Here is a 15,000-nt window from a genome sequence, read left to right as displayed (position 1 = left end):
ACGACTGGATCTTCAAACGGCACTGGATCTGTGGCCAGATGAAACTAAAAAAGAGCTTTTTGGCAGGAAACACACCAGATGGGTTCGGTGCACACAAGGATAAAAACTACCCCATGTGTACAATTTAATATACCGCTGGATCTTTAATGTTGTGGGCATATTTTTCTGCTGGAGGTCCTGGACTTCTTGCTCAGATTCATGGCATCGTGGATTCTATCAAATATCAACAGATAAAAAATCAAAACCTGACGGCTTCTGCTAGAAATCTTATAATGGGCCGTGAATGGATCTTCCATCAGGACAACGGTCCAAAACAAACTCAAAATCAACAATGTCAATGAGCACAAAATGAAGCTTCTGCCATGGCCGTCCCAGTCCCTGACCTGAACCCTGTCGAAGATGAGCTGAACTGAAGAGGAGAAGCACCAACATGGATCTGTGAATCTGCAGATCTGGAGCTTCTGTGTGGAGGAACAGTCTCTGATCTCAGGCCAGCTGTTCTCCAAACTCATCATTATAGAAGAAAACTCAGAGCTGTTATCTTGGCAAAAGGACATTGTAAAAAGTATAGAATAGAAGGGTGCCAATATTTTGTGGCCAATGTGTTTTTGGAGAAAAACATTTATTTCATAAAGTGATTTCCCCCACATTTTCAATTCTTTTACTTCAATGAAAGGTTCGATTTTTGCAAATCTTTTGAATGAAAGATCAAAAGGATAAACGATGCAGATTTATTTCTTACAGGCATTTTTGATCATATTTACCAGAGGTGCCATTAATCCTGACCATGACTGTATCTAATAAACCGATTAACTTGATAGGATTTTCTCAGTGATGGGTTATATCACCATTACTATTTATTGTATATACAAACTTTTGTTCAACTACTTGTTTGAATGGGCATATTATGAAGTACGCAGATGACACAGCTTCAGTGAGTCTCTTATATGAGAAACATTCAGTCTTTTTTAATTGGTGCAATGAATCAAATCTCATTATAAACATTTCCAAAAAAAAGGAACCATCTATTGATTTTAGAGAGCAGGAATTATGTTTCAAATAATAGGCAGCCAATACAATCTTGGTGTTAGTATCTTGGTGTTCTTGACTTAAATGGGTTATGCGCACGATCATATACTGTAAGTATGAAGCCACAACAGAGAAAGAATTTCTTAAAGCAATAACTCTCCGTTAAATAAGAGAGTGTGTTCTCTCGCCTGTTGTATTAAAAACAGATTCATATGGTCTTTCCTCAAATTCTAATTTTAAAATTTTTGATAACTGGTGGTTGGGTCATTCTTTTTTTATTGTATATTGTGTATGTTTATGTATGCCTATTGTGATCTCTGATGCCTGCGTGAACATTCTATAATTATATTTTAATATTAATATATATTATTTAATTGAAATTATATATATTTATATATACACACAAGTTACATAATGAAGACAGACTTCACTGTTCACACACACACAGTTCCATTGCAGGCTATGGGAATCCCCTGTTGGATAGGTAGACATCGGTCAGGTCCCCTCCTGGCATGTTTTTAAAAAAAATTAAGAAATGCTTATTTGAAGTTATATTATGAAAAAAAAAAATTTAATGTGATTTTTGTTTCTTCAAAATGACCAGTAACACTAGTCCCCCTGTAGAGCGATAGTCCCCTGTTACTAATATAGATGTGTGTGTGTGTGTGTGTGTGAGAGAGAGAGAGCGCACACGTGTGTGTGCGTGTGTGTGAGAGAGCGTGCGTGTGTCGTAGTGTGTGTGTGTGAGAGAGAGAGCGTGTGTGTGCGTGTGTGTGTGTGTGTGTGTGTGCGTGTGTGTGTGTGAGAGAGAAAGAGAGAGCTCACGCGTGTGTGTGCGTGTGTGTGAGAGAGCGTTCGTGTGTCGGAGTGTGTGTGTGTGAGAGAGAGAGCGTGTGTGTGCGTGTGTGTGTGTGTGTGTGAGAGAGCGCGCGTGTGTGTGTGTGTGTGTGTGAGAGAGAGAGCTTGTGTGTGTTTGTGTGTGTGTGTGTGTGAGAGAGAGAGAGAGAGAGCGCACGCGTGTGTGTGCGTGTGTGTGAGAGAGCGTGCGTGTGTGTGTGTGTCGGAGTGTGTGTGTGTGAGAGAGAGCGCGTGTGTGTGTGCGTGTGTGTGTGTGTGTGTGTGTGTGAGAGAGTGCGTGTGTGTGTATGTGTGTGTCGGACTGTGTGTGTGTGAGAGAGAGAGCGTGTGTGTGTGTGTGTGTGAGAGAGAGAGCTTGTGTGTGTGTGTGTGTGTGTGAGAGAGAGCGCGTGTGTGTGTGCGTGTGTGTGTGTGTGTGTGTGTGTGAGAGAGTGCGCGTGTGTGTATGTGTGTGTCGGACTGTGTGTGTGTGAGAGAGAGAGCGTGTGTGTGTGTGTGTGTGTGTGTGTGAGAGAGAGAGCTTGTGTGTGTGTGTGTGTGTGTGTGTGTGTCGGAGTGTGTGGGTGTGTGTCGGAGTGTGTGTGTGTGTGTGTGTGCACATACATGTCCTCTGTGTGGTGGTGACGGCCGGTCCCTCTGTGTCCTGCAGTTGAGAGTGAACGTTTATCATGTACTGTGTGTTCGGCGTGAGGTCATTAAAGCAGTGTCTGGAGGCGGAGCCAGCCAACCTCACTTCCTGTTTCTCACCATCTGAAGAAGAGAATGGATAGATGACTGATGACTGCATCTATATGAATGTCTATATCTGATATCAGATAAAGTGTCTTTGGAATTAAACTGAAACTAAACGGCTGTTCATCTGGATTCAATCACACAAACTACACTATGAATCATGTTTATATGCAGCAAGTTTCAGACTCTAAATGAGACGTTTGTTCATTGAAGGTTAAACGTGTAACATATAATCACACCAAACCTCACTACTGACATGCCAAACACACACACACACACACAAACACACACACACACACACACACACACACACACACACACACACACACACACACACACACACAACACACACACACACACACACACACACACACACACACACACACACACACACACACACACACTCACTCTCTCATACAAACACACACACTCACTGAGCGGAGACTGCAGGATGAGCCGGTACAGGTTGGCGTGTGGATGAGGCTGCCACTGCAAACACATGCTGGTGGTCCGCACCTGATACGTGCTGAGGTTACTCACTCCCAGATACACTACAGACACACACAAACACACACACACATCACAACAATATCTTACAAGAACGATTTGAGAACATTTACATGAAAATGTTATTTCTGAATGTCCTCTGAAAGTTCAAAAAATCCAGTTTATTGAATTAAAAATGTTTTCTCTTGGTTATGTGAACATTAAGGAAATGTTACGTTGTATTATTCTTCAAACATTATGGAACGTTAACGTTATGTTCAGAGGAGGGACACACTCGCGCGTCTCGCGCGTGTTCAGTGGAGGGACACACTCGCGCGTGTTCAGTGGAGGGACACACTCGCGCGTGTTCAGTGGAGGGACACACTCGCGAGTCTCGCGCGTGTTCAGTGGAGGGACACACTCGCGAGTCTCACGCGTGTTCAGTGGAGGGACACACTCGCGAGTCTCGCGCGTGTTCAGTGGAGGGACACACTCGCGTGTCTCGCGCGTGTTCAGTGGAGGGACACACTCGCGCGTCTCGCGAGTGTTCAGTGGAGGGACACACTCGCGCGTCTCGCGCGTGTTCAGTGGAGGGACACACTCGCGCGTGTTCAGTGGAGGGACACACTCGCGCGTGTTCAGTGGAGGGACACACTCGCGCGTGTTCAGTGGAGGGACACACTCACGTGTTCATTGGAGGGACACACTCGCGTGTTCAGTGGAGGGACACACTCGCGTGTTCAGTGGAGGAACACACTCGCGCGTGTTCAGTGGAGGGACACACTCGCGCGTGTTCAGTGGAGGGACACACTCGCGCGTGTTCAGTGGAGGGACACACTCGCGTGTTCAGTGGAGGGACACACTCGCGTGTCTCGCGCGTGTTCAGTGGAGGGACACACTTGCGCGTCTCGCGAGTGTTCAGTGGAGGGACACACTCGCGCGTCTCGCGAGTGTTCAGTGGAGGGACACACTCACGTGTTCATTGGAGGGACACACTCGCGTGTTCAGTGGAGGGACACACTCGCGTGTTCAGTGGAGGGACACACTCGCGTGTTCAGTGGAGGAACACACTCGCGCGTGTTCAGTGGAGGGACACACTCGCGCGTGTTCAGTGGAGGGACACACTCGCGCGTGTTCAGTGGAGGGACACACTCGCGTGTTCAGTGGAGGGACACACTCGCGTGTCTCGCGCGTGTTCAGTGGAGGGACACACTTGCGCGTCTCGCGAGTGTTCAGTGGAGGGACACACTCGCGCGTCTCGCGAGTGTTCAGTGGAGGGACACACTCACGTGTTCATTGGAGGGACACACTCGCGTGTTCAGTGGAGGGACACACTCGCGTGTTCAGTGGAGGGACACACTCGCGTGTTCAGTGGAGGAACACACTCGCGCGTGTTCAGTGGAGGGACACACTCGCGCGTGTTCAGTGGAGGGACACACTCGCGCGTGTTCCGTGGAGGGACACACTCGCGTGTTCAGTGGAGGGACACACTCGCGTGTTCAGTGGAGGGACACACTCGCGTGTTCAGTGGAGGGACACACTCGCGCGTGTTCAGTGGAGGGACACACTCGCGCGTGTTCAGTGGAGGGACACACTCGCGCGTGTTCAGTGGAGGGACACACTCACGCGTGTTCAGTGGAGGGACACACTCGCGTGTTCAGTGGAGGGACACACTCGTGCGTGTTCAGTGGAGGGACACACTCGCGTTTTCAGTGGAGGGACACACTCGCGCGTGTTAAGTGGAGGGACACACTCACGCGTGTTGAGTGGAGGGACACACTCGCGCGTGTTAAGTGGAGGGACACACTCGCGCGTGTTAAGTGGAGGGACACACTCGCGCGTGTTAAGTGGAGGGACACACTCGCGCGTGTTAAGTGGAGGGACACACTCGCGCGTGTTAAGTGGAGGGACACACTCGCGCGTGTTCAGTGGAGGGACACACTCGCGCGTGTTCAGTGGAGGGACACACTCGCGCGTGTTCAGTGGAGGGACACACTCGCGCGTGTTCAGTGGAGGGACACACTCGCGCGTGTTCAGTGGAGGGACACACTCGCGCGTGTTCAGTGGAGGGACACACTCGCGCGTGTTCAGTGGAGGGACACACTCACGTGTTCAGTGGAGGGACACACTCACGTGTTCAGCGGAGGGACACACTCGCGTGTTCAGTGGAGGGACACACTCACGTGTTCAGTGGAGGGACACACTCACGTGTTAAGTGGAGGGACACCCTCACGTGTTCAGTGGAGGGACACCCTCACGCGTGTTCAGTGGAGGGACACACTCACGTGTTCAGTGGAGGGACACACTCACGTGTTCAGTGGAGGGACACACTCACGTGTTCAGTGGAGGGACACACTCACGTGTTCAGTGGAGGGACAAACTCACGTGTTCAGTGGAGGGACACACTCACGTGTTCAGTGGAGGGACACACTCACGTGTTCAGTGGAGGGACACACTCACGTGTTCAGTGGAGGGACACACTCACGTGTTCAGTGGAGGGACACACTCGCGCGTGTTCAGTGGAGGGACACACTCGCGCGTGTTCAGTGGAGGGACACACTCGCGCGTGTTCAGTGGAGGGACACACTCACGTGTTCAGTGGAGGGACACACTCGCGCGTGTTCAGTGGAGGGACACACTCGCGCGTGTTCAGTGGAGGGACACACTCGCGCGTGTTCAGTGGAGGGACACACTCACGTGTTCAGTGGAGGGACACACTCGCGCGTGTTCAGTGGAGGGACACACTCGCGCGTGTTCAGTGGAGGGACACACTCGCGCGTGTTCAGTGGAGGGACACACTCGCGCGTGTTCAGTGGAGGGACACACTCACGTGTTCAGTGGAGTGACACACTCGCTTGTTCAGTGGAGGGAAACACTCCCGTGTTCAGTGGAGGGACACACTCCCGTGTTCAGTGGAGGGACACACTCGCGTGTTCAGTGGAGGGACACACTCGCGTGTTCAGTGGAGGGACACACTCGCGTGTTCAGTGGAGGGACACACTCGCGCGTGTTCAGTGGAGGGACACACTCAAGTGTTCAGTGGAGGGACACACTCACGTGTTCAGTGGAGGGACACTCACGTGTTCAGTGGCGGGACACACTCGCGCGTGTTCAGTGGAGGGACACACTCCCGTGTTCAGTGGAGGGACACACTCGCGTGTTCAGTGGAGGGACACACTCGCGTGTTCAGTGGAGGGACACACTCGCGTGTTCAGTGGAGGGACACACTCGCGTGTTCAGTGGAGGGACACACTCGCGTGTTCAGTGGAGGGACACACTCCCGTGTTCAGTGGAGGGACACACTCCCGTGTTCAGTGGAGGGACACACTCGCGTGTTCAGTGGAGGGACACACTCGCGTGTTCAGTGGAGGGACACACTCGCGTGTTCAGTGGAGGGACACACTCGCGTGTTCAGTGGAGGGACACACTCAAGTGTTCAGTGGAGGGACACACTCACGTGTTCAGTGGAGGGACACTCACGTGTTCAGTGGCGGGACACACTCGCGCGTGTTCAGTGGAGGGACACATTCTCGCGTGTTCAGTGGAGGGACACACTCATGTGTTCAGTGGAGGGACACACTCGCGCGTGTTCAGTGGAGGGACACACTCACGTGTTCAGTGGAGGGACTCACTCGCGCGTGTTCAGTGGAGGGACACACTCGCGCGTGTTTAGTGGAGGGACACACCAACGTGTTCAGTGGAGGGACACACTCACGTGTTCAGTGGAGGGACACACTCACGTGTTCAGTGGAGGGACACACTCGCGCGTGTTCAGTGGAGGGACACACTCGCGCGTGTTCAGTGGAGGGACACACTCGCGCGTGTTCAGTGGAGGGACACACTCGCGCGTGTTCAGTGGAGGGACACACTCGCGCGTGTTCAGTGGAGGGACACACTCGCGCGTGTTCAGTGGAGGGACACACTCGCGCGTGTTCAGTGGAGGGACACACTCGCGCGTGTTCAGTGGAGGGACACACTCGCGCGTGTTCAGTGGAGGGACACACTCGCGCGTGTTCAGTGGAGGGACACACTCACGTGTTCAGTGGAGGGACACTCACTTGTTCAGTGGCGGGACACACTCGCACGTGTTCAGTGGAGGGACACATTCTCGCGTGTTCAGTGGAGGGACACACTCATGTGTTCAGTGGAGGGACACACTCGCGCGTGTTCAGTGGAGGGACACACTCGCGTGTTCAGTGGCGGGACACACTCGCACGTGTTCAGTGGAGGGACACATTCTCGCGTGTTCAGTGGAGGGACACACTCATGTGTTCAGTGGAGGGACACACTCGCGCGTGTTCAGTGGAGGGACACACTCACGTGTTCAGTGGAGGGACACACTCGCGCGTGTTCAGTGGAGGGACACACTCGCGCGTGTTCAGTGGAGGGACACACTCACGTGTTCAGTGGAGGGACACACTCGCGCGTGTTCAGTGGAGGGACACACTCGCGCGTGTTTAGTGGAGGGACACACCAACGTGTTCAGTGCAGGGACACACTCACGTGTTCAGTGGAGGGACACACTCACGTGTTCAGTGGAGGGACACACTCGCGCGTGTTCAGTGGAGGGAAACAATCGCGCGTGTTCAGTGGAGGGACACACTCGCGCGTGTTCAGTGGAGGGACACACTCGCGCGTGTTCAGTGGAGGGACACACTCGCGCGTGTTCAGTGGAGGGACACACTCGCGCGTGTTCAGTGGAGGGACACACTCGCGCGTGTTCAGTGGAGGGACACACTCGCGCGTGTTCAGTGGAGGGACACACTCGCGCGTGTTCAGTGGAGGGACACACTCGCGCGTGTTCAGTGGAGGGACACACTCGCGCGTGTTCAGTGGAGGGACACACTCGCGCGTGTTCAGTGGAGGGACACACTCGCGCGTGTTCAGTGGAGGGACACACTCACGTGTTCAGTGGAGGGACACACTCACGTGTTCAGTGGAGGGACACACTCACGCGTGTTCAGTGGAGGGACACACTCACGTGTTCAGTGGAGGGACACACTCGCGCGTGTTCAGTGGAGGGACACACTCGCGCGTGTTCAGTTGAGGGACACACTCGCGCGTGTTCAGTGGAGGGACACACTCGCGCGTGTTCAGTGGAGGGACACACTCACGTGTTTTTGCTCGTCCGCTCAGGGCTTCACTGGATCCTGTGGTGTAGGTGGCGATGACTTTAACGCTGTACTCCGTCCCGCTCAGCAGATTGACGATCAGCATGGTGTTCACATCATCACCCACAAACGTCTCAAGAGCACGAGCGGCCGCTGTCGGGAGGTCAGAGGTCAGCTGTGAGATCAGTGCGCAGCCTGTGTATGTGTGTGTGAGAGAGTTAGTGTGTGAGCGAGTGTGTGCATGTGTGGTACCTGATGTGGGCTGGTATACGATCCTGTAGCCCATGGTGGGAGAGGGCGGGGAGTCCCAGCTGATGCGGAAGCGGTTGTACCATTCCTCAGACACACGGAGGCCACTGGGAGCAGAGAGAGGCACTGAGGAGGAAGAGGAGGAGATGGAGGAGGAGGAAGAGATGGAGGAGGAGGAAGAGGAGATGGAGGAGGAGGATGAAGAAGGAAGAGGAGATGGAGGAGGAGGAAGAGGAGAAGTGAGGAGGAGAGAGGAGGGAGGAAGAGAAGGAGGAGGAAGAGGAGGAGGAGTGAGGAGAGGGAAGAGGAGTGAGGAGGAGAGGAAGAGGTGTGAGGAGGAGGAAGAGGAGGAGAGGAGGAGGAGATGGAGGAGGAAGAGGAGAAGGAAGAGGAGGAGTGAGGAGGAAGAGAAGGAGGAGGAGGAGAAAGAGGAGGAGGAGAGGAGGAGGAGTGAGGAAGAGGAAGCAGAGGAGGAGAGGAGGAGGAAGAGAGGAGGAGGAAGAGAAGGAGGAGAGGAGAGGAGGAGAGGAAGAGGAGGAGGAGGAGAAGAAGAGAAGGAGGAGGAGAGGAGAGGAGGAGGAGATGAAAAGGAGAAGAGGAAAAGGAGGAGAGGAAGAGCAGGAGGAAGCGGAGGAGGAGAGGAGAGGAGGAAGAGGAGGAGAGGAATAGGAGGAAGGGGAGCAGAGGAGGAGGAGGTGGAGAGGAAGAGGAGGAGGAGAGGAGGAGAGGAGAGGAAGAGGAGGAGAGGAGAGGAGGAGGAGAGGAGGAGGAGAGGAAGAGGAGGAGGAGGAGGAGAGGAGGAGGAGAGGAGGAGGAGAGGAGGAGAGGAAGAGGAGGAGGAGAGGAGGAGAGGAGAGGAAGAGGAGGAGGAGGAGAGGAAGAGGAGGAGAGGAGAGGAGAGGAGGAGGAGATGAGGTGGAGAGGAAGAGGAGGAGGAGGAGAGGAAGAGGAGGAGGAGAGGAGGAGGAGAGGAAGAGGAGAGGAGAGGAGGAGGAGAAGAAAAGGAGAAGAGGAAAAGGAGGAGAGGAAGAGCAGGAGGAAGCGGAGGAGAGGAGAGGAGGAAGAGGAGGAGAGGAATAGGAGGAAGGGAGCAGAGGAGGAGAGGAGGAGGAGGTGGAGAGGAAGAGGAGGAGGAGGAGAGGAGGTGGAGAGGAAGAGGAGAGGAGGAGGAGGTGGAGAGGAAGAGGAGGAGGAGGAGGAGAGGAAAAGGAGGACGCGGAGGAGGAGAGGAAGAGGAGGGGAGGAAGAGGAGGAGGAGAGGAATAGGAGGAAGCGGAGGAGGGGAGGAAGAGGAGGAGGAAGAGGAGGAGGAGAGGAATAGGAGGAAGCGGAGGAGGAGAGGAAGAGCAGGAGGAAGCGGAGGAGGAGAGGAGGAGGAGAGAAGAGGAGGAGCAGAGGAAGAGCAGGAGGAAGCGGAGGAGGAGAGGAGGAGGAGAGAAGCGGAGGAGGAGAGGAGGTGGAGAGGAAGGGGAGGAGGAGAGGAGGAGGAGAGGAAGAGGAGGAGGAGAGGAAAAGGAGGAAGCGGAGGAGGAGAGGAATAGGAGGAAGAGGAGGAGGAGAGGAAAAGGAGGAAGCGGAGGAGGAGAGGAAGAGCAGGAGGAAGCGGAGGAGGAGAGGAGGAGGAGAGAAGAGGAGGAGCAGAGGAAGAGCAGGAGGAAGCGGAGGAGGAGAGGAGGAGAGAAGAGGAGGAGGAGGAAGAGGAGGAGAGGAATAGGAGGAAGGGGAGGAGGAGAGGAAGAGGAGGTGGAGAGGAAGAGGAGGAGGAGAGGAGGAGGAGAGGAAGAGAGGAGGAGAGGAAGAGGAGGTGGAGAGGAAGAGGAGGAAGCGGAGGAGGAGAGGAAGAGGAGGAAGAGGAAGAGGAGAGGAATAGGAGGAAGCGGAGGAGGAGAGGAGAGGAGGAGGAGGAAGAGGAGGAGGCTCATCTGTCAGGGTGTTTACTAGCGACAGGAAGTTGACATGAAAGGTCACATTTTGTTTTGTGAGATTGAATTTGAACTGGGTTTAGCTGATTATGTTATAAATTTGTCGGGCAGGGCGGAGCGAGAGCTGTGGGAACGGACTCAACCTCACATAACTTGCGTCTTGGATTCATGTTTAACTAAAAATCTCAACATTAATACAGAAGACATTAATGAAGGTATTCCAATATTACCCAGAAGCCCAGAGCGAGGGAACTTAAGTGCGCGAGCGTTGCATGTGATGGGCGGGCCGTCGCCAGAACTGTAGATCGCAGACACACTGACGCTGTACTCAGTGTGTGTGTGTGTGTGTGTGTGTGTGTGTGTGTGTCTGTGTGTGTGTGTGTGTGTGTGGAGACTCACGTGTGCGAGCGAGGCGTGTGATGGGCGGGCCGTCGCCGGAACTGTAGATCGCAGACACACTGACGCTGTACTCAGTGTGTGTGTGTGTGTGTGTGTGTGTGTGTGTGTGTGTGTGTGTGTGTGTGTGTGTGTGTCTGTGTGTGTCTGTGTGTGTGTGTGTGTGTGTGGAGACTCACGTGTGCGAGCGAGGCGTGTGATGGGCGGGCCGTCGCCGGAACTGTAGATCGCAGACACACTAACTCTGTACTCGGTGTGTGTGTGTGTGTGTGTGTGTGTGTGTGTGTGTGTGTGTGTGTGTGTGTGTGTGTGTGTGTGTGTGTGTGTCTGTGTGTGTGTGTGTGTGTCTGTGTGTGTGTGTGTGTGTGTGGAGACTCACGTGTGCGAGCGAGGCGTGTGATGGGCGGGCCGTCGCCGGAACTGTAGATCGCAGACACACTGACGCTGTACTCAGTGTGTGTGTGTGTGTGTGTGTGTGTGTGTGTGTGTGTGTGTGTGTGTCTGTGTGTGTGTGTGTGTGTGTGGAGACTCACGTGTGCGAGCGAGGCGTGTGATGGGCGGGCCGTCGCCGGAACTGTAGATCGCAGACACACTAACTCTGTACTCGGTGTCCGACAGGAGAGGCTGCAGCAACACTGAGGTCTGAGACGCGGGAACCATCGCCTGCAAACACACACACTCTCATTACAGCGGAGAAAACACACACACACACTCATCACAGAGCAGGAAACGCACACACACTTATTACAGAGGAGGAAACACACACACACACTCATCACAGCGGAGAAAACACACACACATCACAGAGAATAATCCCGCGGTGAAGACACACTCAGGGCCAGAGCTGGACTCTCCCACAGATGAAAGTGATAAAGAGATAAACACACGCTTCCAAACTCAACAGAAGACACAATACTTTCAGAGCCAAAGGGCTTTTGGAGGAGAAATGGACTGATGCAAAACTCTTTTTTTGTACAGCTTGAAATCCTGACAGCTATAAATTCATAAACACACACTTGCTAGAACACAATGGTATTTGATTATCTCAATTTATATTGCAATTTCAATAAATCTTGTTTGCTATCCTGAATATGTTGGTGAAACCTTGGTGACATTTAAATCACAATTTCTGAATGACACACACATGTACGAGTTGACTGAATGTGAGATTCAAACACTCACCACCTGTTCCGCGCGATCTCCTCGCGTGCTGATGTACGACACGCGGTACTGACGCACGTTTGGACCCACAGCGTCCCATGACACACGCATGCTGAAGGTCGTCACGTCACTCAGCTGCAGATTCCTGATGGCCAGACGCTGCGCTGCGCGCACACACACACACACACACACACACACACAAACACACATATGAACACACACACAGGCACATATGAACACACAGATGCAGCAATCAACCAAATAACCAATAAACCAATTAATGCACCAAACAACCCACTAACTAATCAACCAACCAGCTAACTAACTAACCAAACAACCAACTAACTAACCAAAACACGTCGTCGCTCCACCTTTTATGCTTCCGTTCCTCATGAGATACGAGACCGGTGTGTCACGCAGGTGAAGCTCATCATCAATCACACCACCGACCTTGTCCTGCTCGCCATATTAATCAACTAACTAACTAACTAATCTAACATCCAAATAACTAACCATCAAACAACCAACTAACCAACCAACCACCCAACTAACTATCAAAACAACCAACTACTAACCAAACATCCAACTACTAACCAAACATCCAACTAACTAACCAACCAACCAAACAACCTAATAACTAAGCAAACAACTAACTAACTAACTAAACAAACAACCAACTAACTAACCAAACATCCAACTAACCAACCAACCAAACAACCTAATAACTAACCAACCAAACAACCAACTGACTAACAGACCAAAAAACTAACTAATTAACCAAACAAACAACCAAATAACTAACTAACCAAACATCCAACTAACCAACCAAACAACCTAATAACTAAGCAAACAACTAACTAAACAATAACTAACCAAACAACTAACTAACTAACAAACAACCAACAAACTAACTAACCAAACATCCAACTAACTAACCAACCAAACATCCTAATAACTAACCAAACAACTAACTAACTAACCAAACAACTAACTAACCAAAAAACCAACTAACCAAACAACCAACTAACTAAACAAAACACGCCGTCGCCCCACCTTTTATTCTTCCGTTCCTCATGAGAGATACGAGACCGGTGTGTCGCACAGGTGAAGCTCATCATCAATCACAACACCGACCTCGTCCTGCTCGCCACACTCATCAACTAACTAACTAACTAACTAACCAACTAACTAACTAACTAACTAACTAACTAACTAAACAACCAACCAACCAACCAACCAACTAACCTAACATCCAACTAACTAACCAACCAAACAACCTTATAACTGACCAAACAACTAACTAACTAACCAAACAACTAACTAACCAAACAACCAACTAACTAAACAAAACACGTCGTCGCCCAACCTTTTATTCTTCCGTTCCTCATGAGAGACACGAGACCGGTGTGTCGCGCAGGTGAAGCTCATCATCAATCACAACACCGACCTCGTCCTGCTCGCCACACTCATCAACTAACTAACTAACTAACTAACCAACTAACCAACTAACTAACTAACTAACTAACTAACTAAACAAACAACCAACCAACCAACTAACCTAATATCCAACTAACTAACCAACCAAACAACCTTATAACTGACCAAACAACTAACTAACTAACCAAACAACCAACTAACCAAACAACCAACTAACTAAACAAAACACGTCGTCGCCCCACCTTTTATTCTTCCGTTCCTCATGAGAGATACGAGACCGGTGTGTCGCGCAGGTGAAGCTCATCATCAATCACAACACCGACCTTGTCCTGCTCGCCACACTCATCAACTAACTAACTAACCAACCAACTAACTAACTAACTAACTAACTAACTAACTAACTAACTTACTAACTAACTAACTAAACAACCAACCAACCAACCAACCAACTAACCTAACATCCAACTAACTAACCAACCAAACAACCTTATAACTAACCAAACAACTAACTAACTAACCAAACAACTAACTAACCAAACAACTAACTAACCAAACAACCAACTAACTAAACAAAACACGTCGTCGCCCCACCTTTTATTCTTCCGTTCCTCATGAGAGATACGAGACCGGTGTGTCGCGGAGGTGAAGCTCATCATCAATCACAACACCGACCTCGTCCTGCTCGCCACACTCATCAACTAACTAACTAACTAACCAACTAACTAACTAACTAAACAACCAACCAACCAACTAACCAAACATCCAACTAACTAACCAACCAAACAACCTAATAACTAACCAATTAACTAACAAACTAACCAAACAACTAACTAACCAAACAACCAACTAACCAAACAACCAACTAACCAACCAAACAACCAACTAACCAAACAACCAAAAAACTAACTAACCAAACAACACACTGACTAACCAACCCTAACCCTAACTAACTAACTAACTAACTAACTAACTAACTAACAAACAACCAACAAACTAACTAACCAAACATCCAACTAACTAACCAACCAAACAACCTAATAACTAACCAACCAAACAACCTAATAACTAACCAAACAGCTAACTAACTAACTAACTAACTAACAAACTAACCAAACAACTAACTAACCAAACAACCAACTAACCAAACAACTAACTAACTAACCAACCAACCAAACAACCAACTGACTAACCAACCCTAAGCCTAACTAACTAATTAACTAACTAACTAAACAAACAACCATCCAACTAACTAATCAACCAAACAACCTAATAACTAACCAAACAACTAACTAACCAAACAACTAACTAACCAAACAACCAACTAACCAAACAACCAACTAACTAACCAACCAAACAACCAACTAACCAAACTAATCAACCAAACAGCCAACTAACTAACCAACCAAACAACCTAATAACTAACCAAACAGCTAACTAACCAAACAACTAACTAACCAAACAAACAACCAACTAACCAAACAACAAACTAACTAACCAACTAACCAAACAACTAACTAACTAACAACCAAACAACCTTATAACTAACTAACCAAACAACAAACTGACTAACCTACCAAAAAATTAACTAATTAACCAACCAAAGAACCAAATAACTAACT

General features: G+C 50.3%; 1 protein-coding gene across 2 annotated transcripts in view; it reads right to left on the bottom strand.

The window, feature by feature from the left end:
- The window catches only part of LOC143706024 (collagen alpha-1(XIV) chain-like), a 74,883-nt gene that overhangs the window by 50,662 nt on the left and 9,221 nt on the right, over positions 1-15,000 (bottom strand). For both annotated transcript variants that reach the window (XM_077197561.1, XM_077197562.1), the window contains exons 6-11: positions 11,966-12,108; positions 11,317-11,446; positions 8,469-8,591; positions 8,220-8,369; positions 3,054-3,170; positions 2,491-2,637 (exon numbers count right to left, since the gene is read on the bottom strand). In XM_077197561.1, coding sequence (XP_077053676.1) covers positions 2,491-2,637; positions 3,054-3,170; positions 8,220-8,369; positions 8,469-8,591; positions 11,317-11,446; positions 11,966-12,108 — 810 coding nt within the window. The remainder of the gene's footprint in view (positions 1-2,490; positions 2,638-3,053; positions 3,171-8,219; positions 8,370-8,468; positions 8,592-11,316; positions 11,447-11,965; positions 12,109-15,000) is intronic.

The sequence above is a fragment of the Siphateles boraxobius genome, unplaced genomic scaffold (assembly GCF_051911475.1).
Source record: "Siphateles boraxobius isolate OS27281-9 unplaced genomic scaffold, OSU_SipBor_1 4, whole genome shotgun sequence".
NCBI classification, from domain to species: domain Eukaryota; kingdom Metazoa; phylum Chordata; class Actinopteri; order Cypriniformes; family Leuciscidae; genus Siphateles; species Siphateles boraxobius.
The sequence above is the reverse complement of the archived record's forward strand: the minus strand, read 5'-3'. Positions and strand labels throughout refer to the sequence as shown.